This window comes from Protobothrops mucrosquamatus, unplaced genomic scaffold (genome assembly GCF_001527695.2).
Source record: "Protobothrops mucrosquamatus isolate PMUCROS unplaced genomic scaffold, P.Mucros_1.0 scaffold659, whole genome shotgun sequence".
NCBI lineage: Eukaryota > Metazoa > Chordata > Lepidosauria > Squamata > Viperidae > Protobothrops > Protobothrops mucrosquamatus.
Genome location: NW_015386948.1, coordinates 1,198,888 through 1,211,159, shown reverse-complemented (window position 1 = coordinate 1,211,159; position 12,272 = coordinate 1,198,888). Strand labels below are relative to the sequence as shown.

The following is a 12,272-nucleotide window of genomic DNA, read 5'->3' as shown; positions in this document are numbered from 1 at the left end:
AAGCAGGTAATGGTTACGCCCATTCTAGACCTAAATGGGACTTCGGCTGTCCGTTGGCTAGAATTGTGGGTGCAAAAGGTTCGGCTTTCTCTTCCTTGCTACTCTTTGGGGTGAATGCTGATGTTGTGTTTGCAGATTCATTTCTAGATCAGCCTAGTTGTTGGCTAAGCATGTGAGCCGCCTGTGGTTTTATAGCTTATTTTTGCATTTAAAAAAAGTCAAATTTGGATCAGGGCAACAGTAGCAGTGATAGAGGGCACAGCCTAAGAATAGTAACCACAGTTTATTTTTGATTTGACCAAGGCTAAACTGAAGAGACACAAACCGTGATAAGAGATGATGAGAGATAACCAGTTTATATATCAGACTCTGGTGCCAGGGAGAAAGTTAGGCTGAAGTCTTCTTGACAACTCCATTATTATCTGCAAATAATTTGTAAAGGCACTGGGGAAATTCGAGGGCCTAATAGGTCTAGATTAATAAAAGAGGAAAATAACTATTTTGTTCTGCTTAGTGGATAAACTGGCTCCATGTTTCATTGAGTTCTACCCTCCTACTACAGAAGAGGCCACAAAGAAGGTGGTAAGGCATAGATTTTAAGAAAGGAATTCAAACGCAGGAAATTGTCTTTTTTTAAAAAAAAAAAACAATTACTCAGCTGATGTGGAGGTAATCAAGTTACCTGCAGTGATCATGTGACTCAATACGGGAAAGCTTGCTAAGCAGTTGACATTTCTTTCCTAGACAAAGATGAATGTTCGAAGGATAACGGGGGATGCCAGCATGAATGTCTCAACACTTTTGGCAGCTATGAGTGCCAGTGCCGCAGTGGCTTTGTGCTACATGACAACAAGCATGACTGTAAAGAAGGTATTACACCTTATTTTCTTAATGAAAAGGGCTCCTGCTCTGAGTCTCCAAAGACTACGGTCATAATGTTTCACTAAACTCCATATGCAAAAAAAAAAAAAAAAGTTATTTGGATCAAGTTGTCTACTTATGTGGATGCTCTCCATATCCAACATGGCAATATGTTGCGTGACATTCATTCCTTCATTTCGTTTTGGTTTAGTAATTAAGCCAAGAAAATACTGTGCATTAGACATTTCATCCCATATTTTTGGGGGCAGGATGAGACAATTAGCGGTTCAAGACCGGTACTATATTTACAGAAAATTCCAGTTTCCGTTTAAGGGTTTCAAGGTTGCAGATCTTAGGGGGGGGGGAAATCTCTCCTTGAGATGCTATAACAGAAAGCCAATGCTAATCTGATAAATACACATGGTTCAGGTAGATAAATATGGCTCAATAGGTGTGATTAAACCTGGTTGAAAGATGCTATCTTTCTATGAGGTCAGATTTGGTAACGGCTCAATACAGTGACTCTATATTGGATGGATATCTGCAAGCTGGATTGATTTAGGAAGGAAATCTTTTGGCACTTGCCTATTTATGAACTTGTTTTTTCTTCTAGCTGGCTGTGATCACAAGATGACATCCATCACTGGAACCATCACCAGTCCAAACTGGCCTGATAAGTACCCAAGCAAGAAAGAATGTACCTGGGCAATAACAACTACACCAGGACACCATATCAAATTGGTAAAGTACCAGGAAGAAGATAGTAAGATAACAATAGGCACAAATATTAATAGATCCTGATCTCATTCCCATAATGAACTATTATTCCATGCTGTGCATCAAAGAAAAGAAAGCTCTTTCATTGATTATAGAAGGACAGAATAAAATTATCGGGAAGCAAAATCCTAACTTAAGCATTATCTGAACAACGTGCCTCCTTGTTAGCATCTACAGTCCTCCCACACATCAATTCATTAATCCAGAAAACTCCTGCCCACGTGGCTTCTGTGGATTACACAATTTCAGATATGATAGTGGCATCCATTATTGACTGATTGATAAGCGAAAGGTTTTTATAAAACCCAGCTGAAGGCCTAGGACTGGAGCGACGGCGCGCGTGCCCACAGAGAGGGCTCTGTGCCATAGATTCGCCACCACTGGTTTATGCAATCAAGGATCATATTAGCCTTTTTGGCTGCTGCCGCACACTGCTGGCACATATTTAAATGATCGTCCTCTAGTATTTCATGATCCCTCTCAATTTTTGAGCCAGGTTTCAGCTAATCTCTACTTGCACATTTGGTTTATCCTGCCTAAGTGCAGGGCTTTTTTTATTTATTTATTTATTTATAATTTAATTTATACCCCGCCCTTCTCCTCATGGGACTCAGGGCGGCTAACAGCCTCATAAAAACTACAATACAAATACAATAATTAAAAGCCGAATTAAAAAGAAATATTTAAACAGGCCGATCAATTAAAATTATCCTTAAAAATCCCCTGAAACTTTAAAATCGTTAAAAATTATNAAGCAGGTAATGGTTACGCCCATTCTAGACCTAAATGGGACTTCGGCTGTCCGTTGGCTAGAATTGTGGGTGCAAAAGGTTCGGCTTTCTCTTCCTTGCTACTCTTTGGGGTGAATGCTGATGTTGTGTTTGCAGATTCATTTCTAGATCAGCCTAGTTGTTGGCTAAGCATGTGAGCCGCCTGTGGTTTTATAGCTTAATTTTGCATTTAAAAAAAGTCAAATTTGGATCAGGGCAACAGTAGCAGTGATAGAGGCACAGCCTAAGAATAGTAACCACAGTTTATTTTTGATTTGACCAAGGCTAAACTGGAGAGACACAAACAGTGATAAGAGATAACCAGTTTATATATCAGACTCTGGTGCCAGGGAGAAAGTTAGGCTGAAGTCTTCTTGACAACTCCATTATTATCTGCAAATAATTTGTAAAGGCACTGGGGAAATTCGAGGGCCTAATAGGTCTAGATTAATAAAAGAGGAAATAACTATTTTGTTCTGCTTAGTGGATAAACTGGCTCCATGTTTCATTGAGTTCTACCCTCCTACTACAGAAGAGGCCACAAAGAAGGTGGTAAGGCATAGATTTTAAGAAAAGAATTCAAACGCAGGAAATTGTCTTTTAAAAAAAACAACAAAAAAACAATTACTGAGCTGATGTGGAGGTAACCAAGTTACCTGCAGTGATCATGTGACTCAATATGGAAAAGCTTGCTAAGCAGTTGACATTTCTTTCCTAGACAAAGATGAATGTTCGAAGGATAACGGGGGATGCCAGCATGAATGTCTCAACACTTTTGGCAGCTATGAGTGCCAGTGCCGCAGTGGCTTTGTGCTACATGACAACAAGCATGACTGTAAAGAAGGTATTACACCTTATTTTCTTAATGAAAAGGGCTCCCGCTCTGAGTCTCCAAAGACTACGGTCATAATGTTTCACTAAACTCCATATGCAAAAAAAAAAAAAAGTTATTTGGGTCAAGTTGTCTACTTATGTGGATGCTCTCCATATCCAACATGGCAATATGTTGCGTGACATTCATTCCTTCATTTCGTTTTGGTTTAGTAATTAAGCCAAGAAAATACTGTGCATTAGACATTTCATCCCATATTTTGGGGGGCAGGATGAGACAATTAGCGGTTCAAGACCAGTACTATATTTACAGAAAATTCCAGTTTCCGTTTAAGGGTTTCAAGGTTGCAGATCTTAAGGGGGAAAAAATCTCTCCTTGAGATGCTATAACAGAAAACCAATGCTAATCTGATAAATACACATGGTTCAAGTAGATAAATATGGCTCAATAGGTATGATTAAACCTGGTTGAAAGATGCTATCTTTCTATGAGGTCAGATTTGGTAACGGCTCAATACAGTGACTCTACATTGGATGGATATATGCAAACTGGATTGATTTAGGAAGGAAATCTTTTAGCACTTGTCTATTTATGAACTTGTTTTTCTTCTAGCTGGCTGTGATCACAAGATGACATCCATCACTGGAACCATCACCAGTCCAAACTGGCCTGATAAGTACCCAAGCAAGAAAGAATGTACCTGGGCAATAACAACTACACCAGGGCACCATATCAAATTGGTAAAGTACCAGGAAGAAGATAGTAAGATAACAATAGGCACAAATACAGTATTAATAGATCCTGATTTCATTCCCATAATGGACTATTATTCCATGCTGTGCATCAAAGAAAAGAAAGCCATTTCATTGACTATAGAAGGACAGAACAAAATTATCAGGAAGCTAAATCCTAACTTAAGCATTATCTGAACAACGTGCCTCCTTGTTAGCATCTACAGTCCTCCCACACATCAATTCATTAATCCAGAAAACTCCTGCCCACGTGGCTTCTGCGGATTACACGATTTCAGATATGATAGTGGCATCCATTATTGACTGATTGATAAGCGAAAAGGTTTTATAAAACCCAGCTGAAGGCCTAGGACTGGAGCGACGGCGCGCGTGCCCACAGAGAGGGCTCTGAGTGCCGCCTCTGGCACCCGTGCCATAGGTTCGCCACCACTGTTTTATGCAATCAAGGATCATATTAGCCTTTTTGGCTGCTGCCGCACACTGCTGGCACATATTTAAATGATCGTCCTCTAGTATTTCAAGATCCCTCTCAATTTTTGAGCCAGGTTTCAGCTAATCTCTACTTGCACATTTGGTTTATCCTGCCTAAGTGTAAACCTTAACTTTTCTCTACGTTAGAATTTATTTCATAGGACTCAAAGGTATTGTACATGCACTCTCTCCTCTTTTTCTTTTTTTTTTAACAGCAATTCTTTTTCAGACCTTCAGAGAGCTGGATATTGAACTCCACCAGGAATGCACATATGATCACCTAGAGGTTTACAATGGAAAAGATGCTAAAGCTCCTGTTCTGGGACGATTTTGTGGATCTAAAGAACCGGATCCTATCCTCTCTACTAGCAACAGGATGTTCCTCAGATTTTTTTCAGACAACTCGATTCAAAAGAAAGGCTTTGAGGCGGCCTACACGTCAGGTGAGCCTCAGTGCTGGCTCGTTATTCAATTTTGGCAGTACTCAAACAGAATTGTAGTGAGGAAAATGCTTCTAAAGCTGAGAGATGCCTCCATCACAGCTCAAAGTTGTTAGTAGATCAGGACTGCTACCTTTCATCCTTCCCCATAATAAATGCATACATCTTTGGGGAGCCTCTTTGTGGAATTACATTACATTTTAAGGAGATGTTGCATTCTTCAGTTTCCCTTCATAATGTTAAGAAAACTGAGATGCATAATTTGACCAGCAGGGCTTTGAGAACATGAGAACACTAACAATTGACAGATAACTACCTTTAAAAAAAAAGGACAGATATAGAAGTTAGGAAAGATTACTGGTTTAAACCTTTCCTGCCAATCAAAGCAGAAAACAGTTGTGGAATAGTTGTTCCAGTATGAGGCTTTGCTCACAATGTCTCATACTGTCACAACCTCTTGACTGGATTACTGCAATGGATCTACATAGGGCTGCCCTTAAAGAGCGTTTGGAAGCTTCAGCTGAATGTGGGTGCAAGGGTAGTAGATGGTGACACACATAATGCCACTGCTTACATTTGTAGATATTAGATAGTAGATATTTGACACATGTATTGTCACTACTACATGAGTTGCATCGACTGCCAGTATGTTTCTGAAGGGAATTTAAGATGCTGGTTGTCATCTTGAAAGCTTTTCATGACTTGAGACTGGTTACCTAAGAGATCATCTTCTCCTGGGTATTTCTGCTGTTCAGTTCAGTCCAGCAGGGCATGTTATGGTTTCCATTAGTCAAGGAATATCGACTGGTGGAGATTAGGAGATGTGCCTTCTCTATCATAGCCCCCTCCCTCAGGAACATTCTCTCTTCAGAGATCAAGAGGACCCTGACTCAGCTGGCCTTTCGTAAAACTGTGAAGACCTGATGGGGCCTGAGTGTGTTATTGGCTCCACTTCTCGTCTATATTAATATGTATGGCAGTTATTTTACTTGGCAACCATATATGGTATTACTGTTTTGTTTTAATTGTCTTGTGTTTTTATGAAGTACACTGCCCAGAATCGCTGGCTGAGATGAGCAGCTATAGAAATCAACTATTCAACAAATAAATAAGCCAGGTTCCACTACTTCTAGTCATTTTTCCCCCATTAGGAAAAATCTAGAACTTGCATTCATGTAGTTAGAAGACTCATCTATTGCACTGCATGCCCACCAGGAAGGGACCGTCGTCTTTCGTGGTGTGTAGACTTCTGTCCTTTCCCTCTAACCCAATTCTGGGTTCACCAAGGTCCCTAACTTATGTTTGTGTATTTTGTTGTTTCCAGAGTGTGGGGGCCAGGTGCGAGCTGAAGTGAAAACCAAGGATCTCTATTCCCACGCGCAATTTGGGGACAACAATTATCCTGGGGGTTCCGATTGTGAATGGGTGATTGTGGCTGAGGAAGGCTATGGGGTTGAACTCATCTTCCAAACGTTTGAGATTGAGGAAGAGGCTGACTGTGGTTATGACTACATGGAGCTGTTTGATGGCTATGATGGGACAGCTCCACGTCTTGGACGTTACTGTGGCTCTGGGGTGAGATATTTTATATTGCGTATTTCTTTTTCCCCGTGCTTATGCGTGGCGTAAAAACATGATGACAATGTTCATCGGGGAAAAATGGATGTAGAATACATGAAAATATTAAGCCCTTGTGTAATTAATTCACTGTGATGAATTGGTGACAGACCGACATCCCTTGCTGATTAGAATGATGTTTTCTGCAAAAGTGTTGATGGTTGGCAATGTTCTTTTTAAAATGTGGGATTTCATAGATAGCTTGGAACATTAGTATCCTGTGGTTTGAAAACAGAGGCAATATATTCAGATATTTCCATTGTTATGGAATTCATTTCTGGAACAATGGAGCTTCCAGGTTTGTGTCTTTTGGCTAATTAGACAGAAGATGTCCAGCTGTGATTTGTAAGGTCTGTCCATGTAAACGTGGCCTTGTATGTCTTGAGGAAGTTCTTTTAATGGACTCTATAAATCCTTTTTTTACATCTTTCTATGAAATCAGCCTATAAAATGAGGTTCTGGAGACTTAACACACATCCTGTTATAGATGATTTGTTCATAATAACAGGTAGTCCTTGACTTCAAAAATGAAGGAAAGAACATCGCCAGTTTTGAGCAATTATAGTACCATGTGTAGTAGGTGTAATGAAGGAAGTCTGGGAACCACTGGGGAAAAAAAGGAGAATATTTGTAGCTCAGGGTTGAAATAAGAAATCCTTGGGATCCAAAGAGCACCAAGGATCACTCAAAACAAAACAAAACAAAAAGATTATAAGGACTTTGTGTAATCCTGGGATCACAAGTTATGAGCCGTGGTGGCGCAGTGGTTAGAATGCAGTACTGCAGGCTACTTCGGCTGACTGCCAGCTGCCTGCAGTTTGGCAGTTCGATTCTCAGCAGTTCAAGGTTGACTCAGCCTTCCACCCTTCCAAGGTTGATAAATCAGGATCCAGGTTGTTGGGGGGGAAATGCTGGCTCTGTAAACCGTTTGGAGAGGGCTGTGAAGCGGTATATAAGTCTTGAGTGCTATTGCTATCTCCCTCATCACCTTAACATTTCTCTCTCATCTTCCCCTTTCTGCTAGCCTCCGGAAGAGGTCTACTCTGCTGGTGACTCCGTGATGGTAAGATTTCACTCAGACGACACCATAAACAAGAAGGGTTTCCATTTACGATACACCAGCACCAAATTCCAGGACACACTGCACACCCGGAAGTGATCTTCCAGCTACCCAAATCCCCTTCAAGTGAGAACAACTTTCCCTTACTTGAGGGACAGGTTTCCACTCTTTGCAAAAAGAAAAAAAGAGAGAGAGAGAGAGAGAGAGAAAAGACATCTATGGAGAAAATTCACATAAACTGGAAGGAGAAATACACAGTACACCTCAGAGTGCGAAACACTCTCACAAAAATAAAGGTGCTGTCAGCTGCTCGGGGCCTATGTGGACAAGGCCCAGGGTTACTGGGGGAACCCTTTCATTTTTTATTTTTTTTTAAAAAAGGACACTTGTTCCTGTGCCTCTTTTCTTTTTTGACCAGAGTTATCTCCAGGACTAACCACTTTGCAGCTTCCATCTGAGTTTTGTCTCCCCCGATTCTGATGGTTTATGGCAAAGGTATCCAAACCAGGCCATTTTAAGACCTGTGGACTTCAACTCCCAGAATTCTGGGAATTGAGGTTCACAGGTCTAAAAGTGGCTAAGGCTGGACACCCCTGGTTTATGGTTTAAAATCCAGTATTTTCCTTTACAAATTCCATAAAGCGAGTTTACTGGCAGAGATGCCTGCAAATACAAGCATAGCAGAGAGGCCCCTGGGTTGTAATGATGTAATAAATACGCTTTCTTGTACTTCTAAAGAGATGCTTATCAGCCTCTTACCATCTTTCCATTTGTGGGGTTTTTTTTTTAATTCTTTCATCTCTGAGAAAAAAAGAATATGTAACTTGAAAAATGTCTTGCTCCTTCCTTTTCACTAACTTTTTTTTTTAAATTAAAATTTGAATTGAAAACAAAAGCAAAATGTGCATTGCCGCTTGTCGTGCCTATAAAAAGAGCAAGGGCTACAGGTAGAGCATCCAAATCTATTATTTCTGTGGGTTTGAATCTTTCTATTCTTAGGTTTCCGTTGTCTGAGGTGCTTTCAAATCCTTAGGACTATTAATGAATAGATTTTTATCCTTAATAGACCTTCAGGGAGAGTGAAGAAATGATAGAAAAACAATAGCTTTGTTTTTCCTTTGAGGCATCTATTTCTAATATCCTGGTCTTGGTTTCATTCAAATTAATTTCAGCCCTCGCGTATCTGCCCTCGGTCATCAATCGGTATCAGTTTTGGTTGTAATTGTGGGTTCATATACAAAACAGCTCCCTTTTTTTTTTACTTGTCTCCACCAAAATTTGACCCAATTTTTTATGAATCAAATATTACCGGTAGTCACGTCACTTAGAGACCATTGATGGTTATGATGGACCTCCCAAAAGCTATTTACAATCGGTTCTGAAGATACAGCATCTCTTCCCCCTCCCCCCCCAGAATCATCAGAGTGCATTTAGTGTGCTTGGCAACCGGCCCACATCTTGCCCATTGTCACATGAGCAGTGTGCTCAAATGACCGCAATCTCAGCACTTCCAGTTACGGTCATTAAGTGATCTCACAAGTTGTTAAGCAGACAGGGTTTCGGGCAAGGAAGGCGGGTGCCTCAGAGTTGGGGTGCAGACACTGGGAGACCCTGTGCAGGCTGCACACGAGTGTGTGTTCAGGAGTTGCAATTCCTCCCTGCCAAACTAAACAATTTTCAGCCCCTGAGCAGAGAGATAGGGTGGATCTGGAGACAAGAGGTCTCTTTCTTGTCTTCTGGATGTAGTCAAAAAAGATCCATTCCCAAAGATTGTCATCCATAGAGGATTTACAGCCCCAGTGTTTGCAAGAATGAGTACTTGCACACACACACACACACACACACACACACACACACACACATGAGACAAGAGGGAGTTCATCTCATTTCTGGGGTTAGCTGCAAAAGGCTGGCTGACATTCTGAGGAGGCCCACAGAGAAGATTGCACATGGTAATCACACAATCACAGGGTGCTTGGCAACCCATTGTAAGTGCAAACTGGTTGCCAAGCATCCAGATTTGCAATCACAAATCACGAAGGTGCTGAAATAGCTGGTAACTTCAGGCCTGGGGTGTAAGTCCCTTTGTTGAAGTGCCCCTGCCACTGTAATTTCAGAAAATCACTGAAGGAAGGGTCATTAAATTAGGGCTACGTGTATAGTGGTGGCATTTCATAAACAACAAATATAATGGGCATGATCCGGTCAAAAAATAATTTAACACGCAGTAACTGCACTAAATGCTTTGCTAGTTAGAACACTAGCCTCTTTATATGCTGTGAATATAAACAGTTAAGCTATCATTAAACATTACTGATATCATCAGAATATTTTGCAATTTGCTGGTGAGGGCATTGTATCATGTTGAACTGCTGTTGAACTGCTTTTCTATCATGCACTGTTAGCATTGATTTGTTTCCAGGGCAACTAACAAGATAGCTATGAAATAGTAATACAATAAAAAGAAAGAACGACATTGCGTACAAAGCAATAGAACAAATTAAAAGCAACTGCTCTATTGAAAAAGAGAGAGAAAAATGAAATTAAATAAATAAATCTACTTCTAAATGAAGAGGTGGGAAAGGCCAGTGTAGTCGTTGTTACGAAGTCTGAAAGCCATCACATTTTTACCTTGTACTAAAACTGTACTAAAATAGAGCTACGGTGTGGTCAAAAGTAGAACTTAAAAGCTCAAATTTGGAGAACAAGTTTGGACTAAGTTGCCAAGTTAAAATTGGCAGCTTAATTTTTTGTTAGTTTTGAGCAGTATTCCTCAACCTTAGCAATTTTAAGATGTGTGAACTTCAAGTCATGCTGGTTGGGGAATTCTGGGAGTTGAAGTCCACGTATCTTAAAAGTTGCTAAGGTTGAGAAATACTAGTTTTGAGTTTGTCAATATGACTTGGCTTAATGTAAACACATAAGCATGCAAATACTTGCCGTAAATGCTTCATTCAACGAATGGGGACATACTAAGCTTCTGTCAAGCATGAAGAATCAGGACCACACATTAAATTCCAGTTAAGCTAATTTAATGTTCTTCCTATACAAATTCAAGAGGGGTTGGACTTAGACCGGAAAGTAACGATTCCAGGCTGATTCCTCTCTTGACGCCACCTGTTCTTCTCCTGCATCTTCTCTTGGTTCTAAAGAGCTAGAATAAGGGGCAGTTGGAGTCAAACATTTAGTTCAGAGGTGAAAAAAATTCTTACATCAGCCCCCTCCTCTAACAGATAGATAGGGTCAGACAGACTTTCCCTTTTTATCCCAAAGATGCTTTTTCACAAGGTAGCTGGACTTTCTTGTTTTTCTTTGAAGACATTTCGCTTCTCATCCAAGATGCGTCTTCAGCTCCCTTTTTATGTTTCCCTTATGTTCTCCTGAATGATGGCAGGCCATAGTGTCTCCTAAAAACATCTCTTTGAAATCACCAACACTTGGGAATATATAAATACATTTGATTGAATGGGTTGTTATCATTGTAAGGCCTTCCTAGACTGGTAAAATAGACCTAATGGCTGTGTCCATTCTTGCAAACGTGAGATGGGATTCCAACAACAAGAATCCAGGAATTACCTTGTTAAAAAAGATTTATCTTTTCCAGCATGATTTTGGATCTTCAACCCCAAAGACACACAAATGTGACATACAGGAGGCTAGCTTAAATATAGTGATGCTTATGCAAGGTGACCAAATCGTCCTCCTTTAGGGAGGACAGTCCTCCTTTTGTAAGTTCTGTCCTCTCTCGAAAAGTGTCCTCCTACATGTCCTCCTTTTCGATATTTGAAGACTAATCTGTAAACCTCCGTATTCAATCGATGCCGATCCGATCCGTTGCATATGATGTGACGTATTTGTATTTGACATGACAATTCGTCAAGGCTTGGTACAGTGTGGCGAGACGCGATTATGAGACGCATGCGCTCCGAACAGGATAATTGTTTTGAGAGAGTGCGCCGCGCGCAAGTGGCTTTGTTTACTGCGTACCGAAACACTACACGGCACACACGCACGCATTAGACTCACTTCTTTCTCAGTGAATATTCAATCATACACAGGTGAGCACAATCATACACAGGTGAGCACAATAGTTCATGTTTTATTAATTCATTATCTATTTAATAATTTCCGCCCTGAGTCCGCAAGGAGAAGGGCGGGGTAAAAATCCAATAAATAAATAAATAAATAAATAAAATTTCCAAATATGTATAATTTTATTTACAAGTTTATTCGCTTATGTTATTGTTTCAGTTTTAATAATTTAATTTATTTATTCATATTTTTTTCCTTCAATTTATTTGTGTCCTCCTTCTGATTGTAAAAAAGTTGGTCACCTTAGCTTATGACATCAACTCTGCAGCTACTGATGTCACAGAACCTCTGGCCTTAGTAGATCATAGCAAGCCATGGGGAGCAAAAGCCATAGGGAGCTGACATTAACATGGGGTAGATGGTAGGCAGAACAAAAATGGAAATTGACAAAACCAGGTGGCGGGAATTAGGTCTGACCCCAAGGCAGCTGTCCAAGAAGATTGGGGTCACCTATTCTATGGCGGAGTTCATCACCCAGAGCTACCGCAAGCCAGTTCAAGTCCAAGGCCCATGTCTAGCTTGCCCTCGATCTTCTCCACGTGGGCGGAAATGCCCTAAGAAGAACCAGTGTTTGTGCAACGAAAGTGGATGCGAAGGAGC

General features: G+C 40.5%; 1 protein-coding gene across 1 annotated transcript in view; it reads left to right on the top strand.

Annotated features, from left to right (window-relative positions):
* The window catches only part of BMP1 (bone morphogenetic protein 1), a 46,211-nt gene extending 38,454 nt beyond the window's left edge, over positions 1–7,757 (top strand). Inside the window, exons 16-20 of the mRNA XM_015817975.1 lie at positions 745–870; positions 1,475–1,602; positions 4,693–4,906; positions 6,228–6,478; positions 7,545–7,757. Of these exons, the coding sequence (XP_015673461.1) occupies positions 745–870; positions 1,475–1,602; positions 4,693–4,906; positions 6,228–6,478; positions 7,545–7,679 (854 nt within the window). The 3' untranslated portion in view covers positions 7,680–7,757. The remainder of the gene's footprint in view (positions 1–744; positions 871–1,474; positions 1,603–4,692; positions 4,907–6,227; positions 6,479–7,544) is intronic.
* Positions 7,758–12,272: the final 4,515 nt, after the last annotated feature.